The sequence below is a fragment of the Hyperoodon ampullatus genome (assembly GCF_949752795.1).
Source record: "Hyperoodon ampullatus genome assembly, chromosome: 2".
NCBI classification, from domain to species: Eukaryota; Metazoa; Chordata; class Mammalia; order Artiodactyla; family Ziphiidae; genus Hyperoodon; species Hyperoodon ampullatus.
In genome coordinates this window covers 170,477,568-170,498,410 of record NC_136915.1, presented here as the reverse complement: position 1 = coordinate 170,498,410, position 20,843 = coordinate 170,477,568, and the positions used below count along the sequence as shown (strand labels likewise).

General features: G+C 34.0%; 1 protein-coding gene across 3 annotated transcripts in view; it reads right to left on the bottom strand.

Moving 5' to 3' along the window:
• KIFAP3 (kinesin associated protein 3) overlaps positions 1–20,843 on the bottom strand; it is a gene marked incomplete at its 3' end in the record, with an annotated part of 155,057 nt that overhangs the window by 69,785 nt on the left and 64,429 nt on the right. For all 3 annotated transcript variants that reach the window (XM_079724871.1, XM_079724873.1, XM_079724872.1), the window contains one exon: positions 1,489–1,589. In XM_079724871.1, coding sequence (XP_079580997.1) covers positions 1,489–1,589 — 101 coding nt within the window. The remainder of the gene's footprint in view (positions 1–1,488; positions 1,590–20,843) is intronic.

The following is a 20,843-nucleotide window of genomic DNA, read 5'->3' as shown; positions in this document are numbered from 1 at the left end:
TCTTGAGAGCAGTGCTATAAAAATAAAAGTATTCTGATGAAGCATTTTCCCATCAGAGAACGCAAAGCATTTAAAACCGTCAACCACAAACAAAATTAAAGGGCAAATGACAAAGTTGGGAAACATCTGTAATATGACAATGAGTTAAAATAGTTATTATATAGAGAGAGATTATTTATTAATCCTAAAATATTGACATGCCAATGGAAAAATTATCAAGGGACATGAATGATTTATAACATAATATCAACAATAAGCATGTGAAAAATGTTCAACCTCACCAATATCCACAGAAATACAAATAAAATGCAAATAAAAAGAAATAGAGACACTCCATTTTTAGAGAAATGATAGCATCCAGTGCTGTTCAAAGTGAAGTGACAATACCGTATGCTAACACATATATATGGAATTTAAGAAAAAAACAAATGTCATGAAGAACCTAGGGGTAAAACAGGAATAAAGACACAGACCTACTTGAAAATGGACTTGAGGATATGGGGAGGGGGAAGGGTAAGCTGTGACAAAGCGAGAGAGAGGCATGGACATATATACACTACCAAACATAAGGGAGATAGCTAGTGGGAAGCAGCCGCATAGCACAGGGAGATCAGCTCGGTGCTTTGTGACCGCCTGGAAGGGTGGGATAGGGAGGGTGGGAGGGAGGGACACGCAAGAGGGAAGGGATATGGGAACAGATGTATGTGTATAACTGATTCACTTTGTTATAAAGCAGAAACTAATTTAAAAAATTAAAAAATTAAAAAAATTGAAAAAAAAGATACATTATAAAAGCTACTAATCAAGAAAAAAGCCCAAAAACAAACAAAAAAAACAAAGTGAAGTGACAGTTGGAAAAAAATCAACTCACGTCTTCTTAGAAGGTAATTTGGCCATATTGTGTCAAATACACAAAATACCTTTTGACCTAGTAATTCTACTTTTAGGAATTTAAACTAAAGAAAAAATTGAGATGTGGTTTAGCTTTTACATACTATGATATTTATTCCACATTATTTCATTTGTTTACATACTTTTACTTACATCAGTTTTTATGTGATAAACTGGAAGAAAACCTAAATAAACAATTTAACAATATTTAAATTATGGTACACTTATGCAATAAAATAGTATACAACTATTATGAATAATTTTTGAAGAATGTTCAGTGACATGGGAGGGTACTTAACGATATATTAAGTTAAAAAGCAATATATAACTACATATGGCATATAATCCCAATACAGTATTTTTTTAACTATGTAGAAGAAAATGTACCAAAATTTTAAATGGTTATCTCTGGGTTTGGGATAACAGAAAGTTACTTTCATTTTTATAATGTTCTGTACTTTCCAGATTGTATATAACAAATATATATTATTTTTAAGAGGGGATTTTTAAAGAAAAAACCTATCAGGCAAATCAAGGGAAGAAAGTAAAAAACATATTTTTTGAATGCCTTTTTAAAAAAACACTTAAAGCACTTACTTGTGGTATACAGTCAGTGTATGCAAACATTGATTTAAAGCGGTCATCCATGCTTATGTGGTAAAGAACACACATTGCTATTTGTTTGTAGTTTTCATTGCCTGGAAATAAGAAATCATGGATATGGTGAGATTTTATATTATGCCATGCATGGCATGGAATGACCACAAAGAAATTATTATTTTTTGTATAACACACTCAAATTAATGAATTACAACTTTTAAGCTACTGAATCAAAAAAATCACTATATAACCCTAATTTAGAAAATATTTTGAGCTCCCTATTTCAATTCCAAAGTTTGGAGCACACTATCTCTGAAATATCACTAAGTTCTAAGAGATTATGTGTATTTTACAAGGTATACTTTTGAAAAAATTAACCACAAACCAAAGAATTAATTGTTCCCGGTAGCCCACTAAAAAGTAGATTTGGCCACTGGCCTCCCCATCCTTACTGTTTTATCAAAATATGTGATAAAAACATTTCATTGACAGTGATAATGTATAAGAAATAGTAAACAAAAAGTATCTTTAATTTTTATGAATCAGAAACTGGAAAAATAACAAATAATAAACGAAGTAGAATAGTATTTGCTACATTTAAAAAAAATACATGTCCAAAAGAAGACATACAGATTACCAAAAAACACATGAAAAGATGCTCAACATCACTAATCATTAGAGAAATGCAAATCAAAACCACAATGAGGTATCACCTCACACACCACTCAGAATGGCCTGGCCATCATCAAAAAAATCTACAAACAATAAATGCTGGAGAGGGTGTGGAGAAAAGAGAACCCTTCTGCACTGTTGGTGGGAATCTAAATTGATATAACCACTATGGAAAACAGTATGGAGGTTCCTTAAAAAACTAAAAATAGAACTACCATATGACCCAGCAATCTCACTACTGGGCATATACCCTGAGAAAACCATCATTCAAAAAGATACATGTACCCCAATGTTCACTGCAGCACTATTTACAATAGCCAGGATGTGGAAGCAACCTAAGTGTCCATCGACAGATGAATGGATAAAGAAGATGTGGCACATATATACAATGGAATATTACTCCACTATAAAAAGTAACAAAATTGAGTTATTTGTATTGAGGTGGATGGACCTAGAGTCTGTCATACAGAGTGAAGTAAGTCACAAAGAGAAAAACAAATACCGTATGCTAAAGCATATATATGGAATCTAAAAAAATGGTACTGATGAACCTAGTGGCAGGGCAGGAATAAAGACACAGGGGCGGGAAGGGGAAGCTGGGGCTAAGTGAGAGAGTGGCATGGACATATATACACTACCAAATGTAAAATAGATAGCTAGTGGGAAGCTGCTCCATAGCACAGGGAGATCAGCTCGGTGCTTTGTGACCACCTATAGGGGTGGGATAGGGAGGGTGGGAGGGAGGTTCAAGAGGGAGGGGATATGGGGGTATATGTATACATATAGCTGATTCACTTTGTTGTACAGTAGAAACTAACACAACATTGTAAAGCAATTATACTCCAATAAAGATAAAAAAAATACATGACTATAAAATGCTAAAGGGTAGAGATAATAAGCATAGTCTAAGGATTGTCTCAGAACTTCTGAGGTAAGATTATTCTAGTTTCGTACACCTTGACACTGAAAAAAGAAAAGTGAATGATATATCATAGATTTGAAAAATAAAATGGGACTTTAATATGTCATGTAGTCCTTCTACATGCTTTCAGACAGACCATATTTTTTTTTTTTTTTTTTTTTTTTTTTTGCGGTACGCGGGCCTCCCACTGCTGCGGCCTCCCCCGTTGTGGAGCACAGGCTCCAGACGCGCAGGCCCAGCGGCCATGGCTCACGGGCCCAGCCGCTCCGCGGCATGCGGGATCCCCCCGGACCGGGGCACGAACCCACGTCCCCTGCATCGGCAGGCGGACTCCCAACCACCGCGCCACCAGGGAAGCCCAGACAGACCATATTTTAAGGATCTATTTATGATCTCAAAGTCAGTGACAAAACTTGAGCTAGAAAAGTTTAGCTAAAAAGTTTTATCCAAAAAACAATAGTTTTTAAAAAAATTTGGGCTATGAGAAATCCTTGGAGATATTTGGAGTTTTAAAACAAAATCAAGGATATACATAAATTTAGTTGATAAATAACATATCAAGAAAATTTTAAATATATTGTGACGTGGAGGATAAATTCAGCACCTTTATTCTTGTGTCTACCATAGTATAAAATTACTAAAATACTTCGTGTTTTTAAAAAATACTATTTTATATTCTTATTGAATTTTTCAGATATTAGCTTATCTCTTTATGAGGTGGTGAGAAATTCTTAGGGGACATACCTTGGTATTCTTATAGGCTTAGTATAGCATATGGAAGTTTCTCAATAAATACCTGCTGATTGATTCTATTTTTAATATCTAAAAAGCCTGGTGACTATAGTTAACATACTGTATTGTACATTTGAAAGTTGCTAAGAGAGTAAATCTTAAAAGTTCTTACAACCAGAAAAAAAGTAATTATGTGAGGTGATGGATGTGGTAACTAATCTTAAAGTGGTAACTTTTATAGTTAACTACCCTTATATCTAACCTTATATATTTTGCAATATATACATATATCAAGTCCACCTTAAACTTACATACTGTTATATGTCAGTTAGATCTCAATAAAGATGGAAAAAAAAACAATATTATGTTTAAAAAATCAGAGGCTAAAACTGAAAAAATAAGCACGTTTAGTCAAAGACAGAAATTACTAGTTCTACAAGATTTTCCGATTTGACACAAAAGTGTTTTAAGTTTCCAGGTGTTTTTTCAAAACATATAGTGACCCTCTCTCTAGCCTCTTGCTTTCCTGGAGCTTATATGTTAAATAAAAAATATTTCATATGGTAAGGAAGAACAATGTGAGTCTTCAAAATAATCTGTCAAATAAATTTTATCATCCTTATGTTTCAGATGAGGAACTTAACACTTGGAGGAAAATAAATACTTCCTACACAGCCCTGTAAGTGGGTGAACAGGGCTTTAAACACAGGTTTCTCTGACTTCAGAATTTTCACCAGAAGTGAAGTTATATACACCAGAGGTATATTACAGTATCTCTCAAACATTTTTATATCATAAGGTAAAACAGTTTTTCAAGTAAGATATTATTATCAGGTATAAAAGACTGAAATACACTGATATATGATAGAATAAAACACATTTTAAAAACAGAATTTTTAAAAATCAAGACTTTTGCATCTTTTTAAATTGTTTGGCTAAAGCCTATTTCCTATGGCTTTCAGTATCAATGTAAAAATGACTTCTTGGCATAAAACAAAAACAATAAAATATAGCATATGTTCGTCAGATGAATACATACTAGTAAACATTTTCATCTTAACTAAAAATCTATGAATTCACTAACTTAACCACTCAGAATACAACATATGCAGGAACTACATCTGGAGGAAAACGTAATGCAAAAACTGAAATTACTCCAAAAAAGAGAAAAGTAGAGACTAACTGGGTGTTCCCAACCCCAGTATTTTGCTCTTGGGATCAGAGCAATCTAAATAGAAAAGACTCATAGATTTTAATAAATCACATTTTTACACCGCTGAAGGCATTCATTTATACTTATTCTAGTATAAAACACACTTGCCATAGGAAACAAATCTTTGCATAGGTTTGCATGATACGTAGATTAAAAATGAAAAATTCCAACTTTATTCTGGAGAGAGGAAAGTATCCCTTAGGGGTTTGGTCAGATTATACTTCACAGTATTTAGTTTTTCTCCAGGGACTGAGGTATTTTAAAATCTTTTCAAGTAAGTTCCTACAGCAAACTCATATTCTGAAGGCACAGTCTCTCTTTCCCTGCTATTACAGTTTCTTTCTATATGTTGTTCAGCTGTGGGTAGGTTCTAGTCCTACTTAATTTTTTCAAAATATTATTTGAACATATTTTCTCTACGTAATGGATTCACTGAAAAGTAGGATTCCAAGTCACACAACTTACTAAATAAATGGTAGAAGAAACAGAGAAATCAATATCCAATATAAAAGATTTTTTAACGTCAAAGTAAATAATCAGACTTTAAAATTCAGTGTGGAGCGAAGAATGAAAAAGGACACTATTCTATGTTTGAGGATTGTCTGTCTACTGCTGGTTATCAGTGAAAGGATTCTAAAACGCAATGTTCTAAAGTGGTACATCAATTCATGTAACGTGAGAGGAAAGAAAGATTCACCTTTAAGAGATCTGTACCCCATAAAGAGAATAACAAGGAAGGTCCTTCTAGAGCAAATTACATACACATATATATATATATATATGATTATATATCTATATCACTTCCAAAGGATAACTCAGGATAAAGGATATGTGACAGAATAGGAAGTCTAGAGAAAAGTCCTAAAATTACAATAATTTTTAAAAAGTAGATGAATAACATATGCAAGAAACATCTCAGATTCAACAATAATTTATATTACTTTCTTTTTCCACAGAAAAACTAAATATCTAGTTTCAAAAAGTAGGATGAGTCATTCTACTGCCAGTTCTAATTCTGCTCTTGTGTGCTTTCTCTTTCTCCTTCTCTCCCCATACTCATGGACAAAGGTGAAAGATCCTTGCAGTTCTCCCGTACCTTCCTAATTCTTTATCTGTGATCTTCTATTTAAAAACCTATGTAAAGCAACTACACTCCAATAAAAATTAATTATAAAAGAGGTGGGAGGCTAGGGGGGCGGGCAGGAAGTATATGGGAAATTAATGTCCTTTCTGCTCAATTTTGCTATGAACCTTAAATTGCTCTAGAAAATGAAGCTTGATTTAAAAAAAAGTCTCTGAACATATGCCCAATTTCCCATAATCTTTACCTAAAATGATTATCATGCCCCCAAAATGTGCTAAAACTAAAGGACTGAAGAAACAGAAATTCAAGGATTACAAGGCTATCCCGAAAGATTCGTGGATAGCCAGTCTTTTTATAACTACAGTTCTTTGAGAGAAGGGAAGAGAGAAAGAGTTAAGCAAACTGATAGTTCCTCTTGTATGTTAAGCATGTATTTTCTCATTTAACCCTTATAACAATGGAAGAGGTAGGTATTATCTTTGATCTGGATGTGAGGCAATGACATTCATTAAGGTTATGAATCCTTCAAAAGGAAACACAGCTCGTGAATCTGAGATTCAAACCTAGGTCAGACTACAAAGCCTGTGTGCATGTACTCTCTACTAAGCCTTCCAGGAAGCAGCAGGAAGGGTGAAATAATGCCAAATAAACATAAATTATTATCATCATTCCTTAGTGGCACAGCACTGGAAGGAAATGCAGTTAAGAAGGGACTCTATGGAGAAAGAGGTGAGAAGATGGTAGAAGAGGAGAAGAGGTGAGATGAAATGAAGAAAAACAAAATCAGTTACTTATCAGAGTACCTGTACCCAGATGCAATAGGTTCCAATGGATGAAAGATCTTGACAGGGACAAATTGCATTATCCCCCAAGCAGTTTGGGGGCCTAGATCTATAGCAGTTCTGAAACTCACTCTCACTGAATTGGACAAGAACTGCTATCAAGCAGTGTTTGATTTTATGAGAAAAACAAGGTGCTAGAAGCTTAAAAGTTAGTGGTAAACAGAGGCAGTAAAATGCTGTGGTTCAAATCTCAGGATCTGGAGGCAGACTGCTTGGGTTCAATTTGTGGCTCTGCCACTTACTAGCATAAATGGCCTTTTAAGTGTTATTTAAATTCTCTGTGCTTCAGCTTCTTCATCTGTGAAACTGGAATAACAACTGTACCTATCTCCAAGAGTTGTTATGTGACGATTAGGTGAAAGAATCCTGGTAAAACAATTAGTACTGAGTCTGACACACAATAAACTGAATCAATAAATGTCATTTCTTAGTATTATTATGTTGATAATAACACTTTTCTGTTTTACCAATAGAACACTATTTTCACGTTCCCCTATTATATATGTTGTCTTTGTGGTTTCTATTCTCAAGATTTGACCATAGAGGTAATGTAGGTCTAAGAGGCAGCCAAGATTCCTCTGAGATGAGCTAGACAGGGTTCACAGGTATATTCTGAGCCTATGGTTGAGCCACTTGTCCCTAGTCACTTTCCTATAAAGCTCTGCTATACCCAAAGTACAGGCTTAGGAGAGTCACCTCATCCCTCAAGGCTCCACTCAGTGACCAGTATCTGATAAGGACCCTTCATCAGTCTCATAGGGTTATAAATCCCTTAATCAGAACAAACATTGGGAAAAGAAAATAATCAAAGGATAGATTATTGTCATCAGTATGTGTTCCTCCACCACCACTACCACAAACACACTGTGAACCTCTCTTCCTTCTTTCATGCTGCCTTGTCTGTAACAGAACTTAATTTCACTCCTAGAGTGGGGAAGAGTTGTGGAGGCGACGGGGTACAAAATGATGAAAGGACACAGAGAGAGAAGTCTGAGAACCCAGAAGACAAACCTCACTATTAGCTATATTACTTCATTTACCTTTAAGTTTCATGTCTCAGGCAAATAAAACATACAGGTGTTTCCCCATTTGTTTGAGCTGAGCACAACCAAACAAAAGAAACTGGAATATGACCAGAGATATTTTTTTTCCCTTGAGGAAAGTGTGAAAGGAGGTGATGACAGACATAAGGGACTACAATATTGTACTCAGAGGTCTACATAACCCAAGTTGCTGATATGTCTTCTAGATTTTATCTGGGTAAAGGTTCCCTAGAATTCAATCAATTGATTTACAAATATCTATAAAATTGATTTGCTTCTCACTTTGTATTTATTTAGGGAATGAAAAAAGATACAAGATGACACTTGTTTTTTATTCAGAAAAAAAGATGGAAATATTTTATAAATGGTTGTTACCCATATGTTACCTTGATGATTCTAATTCATATCTTATTGCTTCAAATCACGTATTTCCAATCTCCTCTAAAGAACTGCAATGTATGAAGGAAGATTATAGTATATAAACCACAGGTATCATATTCATTGAATCATAAATGATTATACAAGTGATTAATTGCTTGATAAAAACACAGCCTATAACTTTATGGTATCTAGCAGATATCTGACAGCTACAGCAAAAGGACAAAATATTGTAGGAGAAAAGTGAATACCTGGAGGGGGAAGATGTCTGGAAATAACCTAAATTCATCTCTTCAAACACAGCTGCACACAGAAAGTAGAGGCTTTCTGGCAGCCAACATTTATTATTACTTAAAGGTTCCTTAAAAAACTACAAATAGAAGTACCATATGACCCAGCAATCCCACTACTGGGCATATATACCCTGAGAAAACCGTAATTCAAAAAGAGATATGTACCACAATGTTCATTGCAGCACTATTTACAATAGCCCGGAGATGGAAACAACCTAAGTGTCCATCATCCAATGAATGGATAAAGAAGATGTGGCACATATATACAATGGAATATCACTCAGCCATAAAAAGAAACGAAATTGAGCTATTTGTAATGAGGTGGATGGACCTAGAGTCTGTCATACAGAGTGAAGTAAGTCAGAAAGAGAAAGACAAATACTGTATGCTAACACATATATATGGAATCTAAGAAAAAAAATGTCATGAAGAACCTAGGGGTAAGACAGGAATAAAGACACAGACCTACTAGAGAATGGACTTGAGGATATGGGGAGGGGGAAGGGTAAGCTGTGACAAAGCGAGAGAGAGGCATGGACATATATACACTACCAAATGTAAAATAGATAGCTAGTGGGAAGCAGCCGCACAGCACAGGGAGATCAGCTTGGTGCTTTGTGACCACCTAGAGGGGTGGGATAGGGAGGGTGGGAGGGAGGGAGACGCAAGAGGGAAGAGATATGGGAACATATGTATGTGTATAACTGAGTCACTTTGTTATAAAGCAGAAACTAACACACCACTGTAAAGCAATTATACTCCAATAAAGATTAAAAAAGACTAATTTAAAGATCACACAGCAATAAACAGAAATTAAGAGATTAAATGGTCCAAGTAAAATTAAAGCTTATCCCTTATTATAAGCTAATAATAGTCATCTTCATTAATTGGATATCTGAGTTCTTAAAAAATAAAACTCAAAAAAAGTCTTGCATATCCTAAACGAATTTGGGGCCGGGAGTTATGATTTTCCCATAAGAATTCATGATGAAGAACCATAAACTCCAGCTAACCAACTATGATTTCTCCACATCATACCAATGGCAGACATTTCAAAAGGGCTCCTTTATGACTTACAGACATCAATTATTCCCTAATGGCATCCCAAGTTAAAACAGTCTGCCAATAGTCGCTATGCTGGCATAGCACCAAAGGCTCTGTGAATTTTGAGCCCAGCAGTGAAAAGACTGAATATTTTGAGAACTAGGTCCTTAACGACTATAGGTGGCTTAGTCAGATCTGTTCAAGTAATAAGGCCATGGTGAAAATAAAATGGCCTAGTCATTATGATTCCTTTGGTATTTATGGTAATAAACATGAATCATGATGAACTCACCGGCTATTAAATACAGAGGCCATAAGTACTTCGATAGGATTTCCACAGAAATTCACTGTTAATTAGCTGGGTCATTATTTGAACGTGTTACTGAATTATCTTAGCAGTTGTGCCACCATTCCCCTCAGAACTGGTCATTCCCAGCTGAGGGCAGTTAATGCCTTAACAAACTGGTCATTAACTCCAGCAACTGATTTTGTGGGAATTATTGCACTTATACGTTCAAGATTTTTTTTTTTTTCTTTTTAAAGAAATTTGCAGCTGTAGTTCAGCTGGAGCAACTGAAGGAGAAAAAAAGTCAGCTCTCTGGGTTGCTCTCACGATCGATTTTCTGCCAATTAAAGGGGAAACACATGCTGATGGGTTTTGACTTTTAAAATGTCTTCAGTTTTTTCCATCTCTGAAGTGATTAGTAAAAACACCATTTAGCTACTAATTTTGTAGGATACTTGGGATTTTCCATCCACAGTTCAGTCAAGCAGAAATATGAGTTCTGAACACCAGAACTCAAAGCCAAATTTCTGCTGCTGCAGTAGACCCAGCCCAATACTTTGTAAAAGCAGAGTGAGAATACAAATTATGGGTCACATTATTAGCCAGATTCTCATTCCCTTCTGCACTCCATCTCTTTGTTCAAAGTAGAAAACTCCCTTCGAAGTCACAAAGGGTCCATGAAAAGATAAGAGAAGTGGGGATATAAACACCCCTATATTAGAATAGAGCAGCATTAAGGTGATAAATTACCCCTAGAAAGTCTATGTGAGTACAACATACTTCAAAAAGCACAACTGCCTTTAAGTTTACTGCAGAGTTGGAACCTTTAAAGCTCTATCACTGTAGTGAAAATGCCACAGGCAAAACCACCACTTAAAAGATAATTGCAACAATTATTGAACACATATATTGACTATACTGAAATACACTAAAAATATACTGCAGGTAGATTAGATGACCTTTTGTACACGTTTCTATATCATTTTATGTTTAACTTATTAGCGCACATACTGCAGATACATAACCAGCATGACTAGATAGATAGCCTTAGTTAAAACTTGAATTTGGAGAGACCAATTTTTAAGATTGCAACTCTACTCTCTTCTAGAATGGATTTGTTCAGTCAAATCTAACAGAGATTGAAATGAATAGATAAAAGCCAACGGTTTTTTAACTGTGAGTTCAGGGGGGAAAATGTCAGAATTTATAGGTTACAATAATCAGTATGAAAACAAACATAACAATAGTTTTTTTTTTTTTTTTTTTGTGTGTGGTACGCGGGCCTCTCACTGTTGTGGCCTCTCCCGTTGCGGAGCACAGGCTCCGGACGCGCAGGCTCAGCAGCCATGGCTCACGGGCCCAGCCGCTCCGCGGCATATGGGATCCCCCCAGACTGGGGCACGAACCCATATCCCCTGCATCGGCAGGCGGACTCTCAACCACTGCGCCACCAGGGAGGCCCATAACAATAGTTTTGTGATACAGTGGTTCATGGATAAATGTTTCTTGTGCTAAATTACTTAATTTAAAAACTATAAGAAACTGAAATTGTACATCTACTATTAAGCTTAGTAGCTTTGTCACGTTAAGACGTATTCATGAAATAAGTACTCTAAAATTCAGCACTTTTGATATATTTCACTCTCTTTTAGTATGTACAACTGTACATTTCGCCATGTAGTTTATTTTTAAAATATTTTCAACATGCTTCAATTATTTTACTACCTTGTCTGTAGTGTTCTTTTATCCAGAGCATACTACAACAACTTATTTATAATACACCCTACAAAATATGCATACTTGTAGTACAAAACGATAAGGGCCAAAATAAAGCCCTTAACAATGGCTGCTTTCTAGCCTCCAGGTCCACATCATTGACTTAATGTGCTTTGGTCAGCTTTTACCACCTAGAAATGGAGAGACCCCAGGCAATATTCACACACAGAGTATTGGAACCAGCTGGTGATAGAAGAATCCGAAGAAAAAAGGCTTCTTGATTTAATTGGGAAAACAGGAGGAAGCATAAATTTTACTGCCATTAATAACTTCAAGCAATCTTGATACGACTCTACTTCACCCTGACGGCCAGACATATGCTTTTTGTTAAAGTGTTTGCCACATCTGACCCCTATTGTTTGCTCACTTGATCAGGTAAGAAAATGTAGGTTTATTTATAGGATAAATGAGACCTATTAAAATGAGAAACAGTGCAGTAGTCTATGACGAGCTGTGTACTGAAATAGATGTGTGAAATTCCATAACAGTTTTGTAATAAACAGGCCAAATGAAGTTATTAAAAAAAATCTACTTTAGGTTTCTTAAAGAAATCATCATGAATGCAACTTAGTTTTTCAAAAATGGAAAATACCTCCTAACTGGAAAATATTTTGACCATTACCAGTTTTTAATAAGTCAGAAAAGGTCATTTAGAAAACATTATTCTCTTTAAAAAATAAAGACAAGCTTTATGTCTTCATTTTATGATACTTTAAAAATTATAAATTAAGTCATTAATATATAATGAAAAAAGTAAATTTAACATTATGGGGGAATTTCAAAGGTGTTCAGAACTTAACTTTTTCAATTTTCTTTTAAGGACATATGACAGAATGGTCACAGAAAATAACCCTTAATTTTTAAGTGATCAAAGTTTAGAGTCTAACAGTATCTACTCTGGTAGTATCCAACAATAAGGGAAATCAGACTTGTCTCAACCGGAAGAAATCAAACATTTATCACTTAACTCTTGACCTGGTCTGACTCCCTACATGTTGATAAAATCTTTCTACAGCCTTGGAAAATGCCCTGAAACCCAGATTACCTAATGTAATCTAGATCAAGATGAATCAGGTGCCATTCTTACTCTCAAAACCATTCTGGGTCTACTCACAGAATGTAGAAAAATTTATATCCATTTCGAGCACCTTAGAAACTCTAATTTACCTTCCATTGAAGAGAATATGGTCTAACATTTGGATCCATTTTGAAATGATTCATGTGGAATTATGAAACAGGCATGACAATGTGCTACTGAATCTAGGAATCCTACTTTGTCTGCCATAACCAATAAAATTAGTTTCATCAAATTAGCATAGATTCACAACTCTCAAATGTAAAGGAATCAAAATTTACACAGATAGGGAAGAAAAGAAATGAGATGACAGCTAAAGGTAAAAGAGTGAAGAGTCAAGAAGAATCCTTATTAAGATTGATGAAATAATAGTATATTTGTATGTCAACAGGAATGATCTAATAGAGAGGGAAAAAGTAATGATGTGGAACAGAGAGGAGAACTGCTGGAGCAAGAATCTTGAGTAGGCGAGAGAATGAAATAGGGAGGGAGCATGGCTTATGGTAAGAGTAGAAGCAAAGTATAGACACAGATGCAGGCAGGAGGGTAAGTGTGGCAACAGAAACTCATGGAAGTTCTTTTCTGACTGCTTCTATTTTCTCAGTGAAACAGGAAGCAAAACAAGGTGATGAGGATGAGGATAAGGTGTTGGATTTAGAAGGAGAAGGTAGAGGAATGAAATTCTCACCTAAAAGAGTGGGAGAATGACTAGACAAAGAAAATGTAGTATGACTGCTGGGCAGCATTAAAGGTCTAGTACTGATTATCCAGAATTTTCTGTATGTTTCTGTCCCTCTGTGCTCAGGGTCTTCCATCTCCATTTTCCTACACCATGACATCCATCCCCCAACTCCCTTCACGAAGCACCAAAGAAATTGGTAAAAATGATTCTTACTAATATGTGAGTGGTCCAAAGGGCAAGGAAAGAAATATAACTAAATGTCTAAGTATAGGAGAAAATAAGGATTATCCTATGGAAATGGGAGTGTTTGGGTCTTGCCTAGAAATCCAAATATAAAATTAAGAAAATATATTTTGGGAAAACCAAACATGCCTTCTAGCTACATTTAACCTGCTAGTTTGAGACTCCTGATGTATTGTTACTGCCAGAAGTGTTTGCATTTAATGGGAATTAAAAGCTTTAAAAGAATGCTCTAATTCATTGGTTTTCAAAATGTGGTTTGAGGACCCCGAAAGGGGATCCACAAAGTCACACCATTTTTATAACAATCATATTATTTTAATTTTTTTACTCTCATTATTTCATAAGAGGCTACATGACATAATATACGTGACATATATGACATATGATTTCACAGCATACTGTTGAGGGAGATATGAGAGCCAGCTGTTGTCTATTAAGTCTGACTATAAAGAGATTTGCAGAAGTAAAATTATGTCCACTCCTCTCAGTAATTTTTGTTTTGTTTTAGAAAAGAGTTATTTTTCATAAAAATATTTATGTTAACATGTAGTAGGTTATTTTAAAATAAATATGTAACACTTTTTCAATTTTATTTTTGAATACAATAAATATCCATAAATATAACTCTGCATAAACAAAAAATCTCTGGGGGTCCTCAGTTATTGTTAAGAGTATTAAAATGTCCAGAGACCAAAAGTTTGAAAACCGATGCACTAATCATTGAATTACAACAATCACCTAATAAACAGGGAACTTATAAAACAGCAGAGAAAGTGTGGAAAGTGGTGATTGTCTATAATTTACAGGTAGCTACCTAATCTGCCTAAACATTAGGTTGTTGTGCCTATTCTATTTTTGTTTTAACAAATCCAAAAATTCATGTTTATAGGATAAGACCTGTATATTTTGTAAGGTTTATTCCCGTGAGTTTAAATTCCTTTGAAAATCAAGTTAAAAACTGAAAGGCTGACATGAAAACTCAGACATCACTCAATTTAAAATACATATCAATGTCATTCACAAAGCGGGAAGAAAAACAGTGTCAATTAACTCAAAATTGTCCCAAAGAGTTCATCAGTGAAATTTGGCAGTTTTTAAATAAAATTATTAAGTATGGACCCTGTAATACACTGTCTCTGTGATGTTTAAGTTTTATGCACGAAGCGATGTCATGCTGAACTACGATCTTCCAAAGAATACATTTCAGTTGTATTTTTATGCTTTTGCTTCTGTGCTAACATCATCCCCAAGCACATTAAACAATACTCAGCATATGAAACATCCAAGCCAAAGCAACTGAGAGGCAAATAAAAACATTATTTGCCTGGTTGCATCTGACAGAAAGCTAAGAAAATTTAGTTTTTCAAGTTACTTTTGAAACACTGTCAGTGCATTCTCCAGGGAACTGAAGAATACACTACGACAAGGAATTTCCTTGCCATCTCCCAACCCAGGATATTCTGACATAAGGAAGCACTCTTGAGACATATCAATGTCAAACGGTTTAAGAATTTATGACAAGGGAATATTTTTTTAATGATCTGATTCCTAGATGAGCCAAAAAATCTTTGAACACTTTAAAAAGTTAACTCAATATCATAAAAAACCTGAACAAACTGTCTAACAATTACATAAGTAAAGCCAAACTTCGTAGGTCCAATTCAATTTGCAAATAATCACAATTGATGAAACCATTGGCTATGATAGGTCTCCCAGATGGTAACATAAAGTTACTAAGCATGAGAAACTATGTCACGTACAGGGATTAATAGTACTGAAAAGATTATAAATTGATACTGAACTAAGCAGAGATAAGTTTAAATTAAGATCTTTATGAAATCTTAGGAAAATAACATATCAAAAAATGAAATAAGAAATGAACAATTTTGGTGGTATTTAGGAAAATAAAAACAAAGGAATTTAGATATAAGCTTTTATAACCTTTAGATGTAAGGTTTTCCAAGGATGCAAGTAAAAATTTTGAAATATTTGGGGAAATAATGCCTTCTTTCTCTATGCCCAGGAAAAGATCAAAACTATTCAAGCAAATTAATTTCAGAATAAGTTGAGAAAGAACATTTTAAATGATGATTTCTAAAATTCCTTATTAATCCCTTTATGTGTCCCTGATGTTAAAGGAAAAAGCTAAATTCAAAATTTCTAAGTGAAATACTCATATGATAAAACAATATCAATATAATTTTTAGTTGTTGAACTACAATACTTGGTTCTGTTCAGAGCCTCACATGGCAAAAGAGCTGAGCTATAACATAACTTCTTTACCTTTGATAATTATTCAAATCGCAAAACCTTCCTCAAGTACATATTTTTTTTCCAGTTATTCGTCAATTCTCACAACAGCAGGGGTCGCAATGTACTAGTTAAATGTTTCAGGACACAAGGGAAGGGGATTAAATGTTCATATAGCACAGCTTTATTAGAGCCTGAAATATTCATGATTCATTATATTCTAGTTAAAATAATTTATTATTAAGTATAAAAAGATTTTTCAGTTATGGGGTCCCCAAATAATAATAAAGAAAACCTACTTAATATCTGATAGCATTTCCAGTTGAAACAGCATCCCTTAAAAATCACTCCTGAAAAGTTCTACCAGATGTATAGCTCTACAAAAGAGCTTCTACATTTTTTGCATCTTTTAAAAATTAAATGATTTCTATATATAAATGGGTAATTTTAAATTCAGTCATTTGTCAACGTGAACATATAATGAACAAATAATTTTTATCTAATGAAAAAAGCAAACTGACCAGTCATATTATAAACTACATGCTCTTTAATTCCTTCTCCATAACTACAGTGAAGAAAATGTACCTCAAATTCTTTAAATATTTGATTTACAGAAGGTTATTTTTTCTCTTTCAAAAAAAATTTCAATTCCACGGAATCATTCCAAGTACTAGCCAAGGAGTAACCTAGATAATTTAGATTATCTACTGTTCAACACATTAAAAATCCAAAAGAGACAGTGATATTTCTGAAGATTTGAAGGAAAAGACATCTAATCACTTTCTCTATTTCAGTTTTCTAACTGAACATCAAATCAGAGGATGTAAAATCAATGATTAAGTCATAAGTAGAATTTAAAAAGAATAGAAAAAATAGAAAATATAGTGCATTGCACATAGAAATGGCAAAATAGTGCTTCATGAACGTTTAAAAAAATTACATATATTAAACAGTGTATAATATATATCACAAAATATAGTGTATATTAATATACACACATACATATACATCACATACACATGTGAGTACTGGTTTGCTAAACAGTGTATAATATATATCACAAAATATAGTGTATATTAATATACACACATACATATACATCACATACACATGTGAGTACTGGTTTGCAATGTACAATATAATACTACAGTCTGGGGTAAAAGATATTTGAAAGGCACTGCTCTAGATGAATTATTTCCTATGCCTTTAAAATCTATGCTCTCTATAACTCCAACTTCTATATAATTGTAGTGGCCAAAAATGAGAGATATTAAATATATCTTGAACTACTCAATTGAGAAGTTTAGTTTATTGTGTTAGGAGTTGATTTAATTTTCCACACATATAACATATACATTAACAAATGTAAAAATAACCATTCTATTAATCACTTATCAGGAAATCATTTAGTATACACTACATACAATTTCTCTGAACACAGCAAAGAGTACAATCAAACAAAATAGGTCCCTCACAGTCAAAATAAATGTTACAAGGTCCATGCAATAAATGTTACTAGGAAGAGAACCCTTTGGGCATTCATTTGGAATTTCATTTTTAACAAAATACACATTTCAAATAAGTTCAGTTGTCGGTTTCCAAGACCACAGGAGATTAGAAATATATCATTAGAGGAAAGGAAAATTGCTGCCATGGAATTGCTGCTGGTACAAAAGAAATGAGAAGTGACAGCCAAGGACAAGTGAGGAAAACAGAAAAACTGTATATAAAAATTAAAAATACATGGCATTCTGGGGCCATTTAGCAAGGGGAAGTACTTGAGCATAGTAATATTTACAGCCCTGTATAATAAATTATCTTCAGAATTACAAATTTGAATCAATGATAATGAAAAAAATAGCAATTACTTATATAGCACTTGAGCCAGGCACTCTGGCTCCAAAGCCCATGGTTTTAACCCCTACAACATTATACTGCTTCTCAATAAAAATTTAAATTATGTTTATGTATTAAGGTAAACTTAAGAAAATATTTAAGAAAAGAACAATGTAATCAATTTTAAAATACAAAATGATTAAATACCCTTAATGATATATGCCTGGAAAACATACTTATCAAAAAAGACCCATTTCTGGATAACAATTATTTGTGTTCTACATATATTTACATTAATTTCACTTATAATATTATTATATTCACTAATATTTACTGCATTATATCATTTAACCCTTCCCTATTAATATGGACCATTATTACCTACATACTGGAGATGAGAAAACTGACATATGGGTTAAGTAATTTGTACAATATCATATAGCTAGTAACTGATAAAGCCAATATTCAATATAGTCTGGCTCCAGCATTCTAGCTTTTATTCAATGTGCTCTGTGCCACTACAGTGGCAAGGTATACTACATACGGTAATATTTGTAATAATGTCTCAGGATGTACTCTTTAAGAGATTCTGGTAATCCTGGAAACCCAGCTAAAATGCAGAAAAATTTAAAAATATCTTTCAGGATCATTAGGCTGCATGCTTACCAATGTTCCACTTCTAATCCTTCCAGGCATTTGCCTACCCGCCTTAAAGTTCTACATGGCTATGTGATTTGCTTTATCAATGGAAATGTAAACAAAAATGATATTTGTTACATCAAAGTGGAACCCTTTAAGTTTGCAATTCTCCATTTTCTCTGTCTTCCCTTCCCCGATGCCAAGGTGACCTGGAGGCTTTGTTAGTGGGTCCTTGACTGATGCTAACATGAACCAGCAGTTTCTACTTACCTATAGTGGACATAAATATGAGCAAAAAATAAAACTTTTTCTATTTTAAGCTACTGAGATATTAGGGTTGTTTATTAATAATCATAAGCGTGTCCTCCTGACTAATACATTTAATAAATAGGTTTTTCTGGGAAGTGATGGATAAAAGGGCCATTTTTGAGGACTTAATAAAATAGTAACAATTCTGAAGTTTACAAAATGGTTATGTTCCAAAAGTTCATACTGAATCAGTAACTTGGAATTTGGAGCATTTTTTCCCCCATAGGCTCACATTATAAAAGGGCCTACATAAGCTTATTTAACCCATAATTTAAATGAAAAAAAATGGAAAATAACAGTGGCATTAAATAATTAAATAAAAAGCATGTGAAATACTTGTAGGTATTCTGAACATGTGTAGACATTTTGAAGAATTTTATAGAAGTTGGAAGGCACTGTTCTAGTATATTTTAATTTCTCTTCAGTATGTACATTTTCTCCCTTTCCTTGATCCTGGAATATCAGAAGTTATTCTCTTTTGTTTACTACACATGATTGTCATTGCTTCCATGATGTGTAAGTGGAAGGCAAAGGAGGAAACAAAGTTATCAAGCAAAAAACATATGAATATTTGATAGCAAAGATCAATAAAACTAAAAGCTGGTTCTTTGAGAAGATAAACAAAATTGATAAACCATTAGCCAGACTCATCAAGAAAAAAAGGGAGAAGGCTCAAATCAACAGAATTAGAAATGAAAAAGAAGTAACAACTGACACTGCAGAAATACAAAGGATCATGAGAGATTACTACAACTAACTGTATGCCAATAAAATGGACAACCTGGAAGACAGGGACAAATCCTTAGAAAAGCACAACCTTCTGAGACTGAAACACAAACAAATAGAAAATATAAACAGACCAATCACAAGCACTGAAATTGAGACTGTGATTAAAAATCTTCCAACAAACAAAAGCCTAGGACCAGAGGGCTTCACAGGCGAATTCTATCAAACATTTAGAGAAGAGCTAACACCCATCCTTCTCAAACTCTTCCAAAATATAGCAGAGGGAGGAACACTCCCAAACTCATTCTATGAGGCCACCATCACCCTGATACCAAAACCAGATAAAGATATCACAAAGAAAGAAAATTACAGGCCAATATCACTGATGAAAATAGATGCAAAAATCCTCAACAAAATACTAGCGAACAGAATCCAACAGCACATTAAAAGGATCATACACCATGATCAACTGGGGTTTATCCCAGGAATGCAAGGATTCTTTAATATATGCAAATCAATCAATGTGATACACCATATCAACAAATTGAAGGACAAAAACCATATGATCATCTCAACAGATGCAGAAAAAGCTTTTGACAAAATTCAACACCCATTTATGATAAAAATCCTAGAGAAAGTAGGCATAGAAGGAACTTACCTCAACATAATAAAGGCAATATATGACAAACCCACAGCCAAAATCATTCTCAATGGTGAAAAACTGAAACCATTCCCACTAAGATCAGGAACAAGACAAGGTTGGCCACTCTCACCACTATTATTCAACATAGTTTTGGAAGTTTTAGCCACAGCAATCAGAGAAGAAAAAGAAATAAAATGAATCCAAATCGGAAAAGAAGATGTAAAGCTGTCACTATTTGCATATGACATGATACTATACATAGAGAATCCTAAAGATGCTATCAGAAAACTACCAGAACTAATCAATGAATTTGATAAAGTAGTAGGATACAAAATTAATGCACAGAAATCTCTTGCATTCTTATACACTAAGGATGAAAACTCTGAAAGAGAAATTATGGAAACACTGCCATTTACCACTGCAACAAAAAGAATAAAATACCTAGGAATAAACCAACCTAAGGAGACAAAAGACCTGTATGCAGAAAACTATAAGACACTGTGAAAGAAACTAAAGATGATATAAATAGATGGAAAGGCATACTATGTTCTTGGATTGGAAGAATCAACATTGTGAAAATGACTCTACTACCCAAAGCAATCTACAGATTCAATGCAATCCCTATCAAACTATCAATGGCATTTTTCACAGAACTAGAACAAAA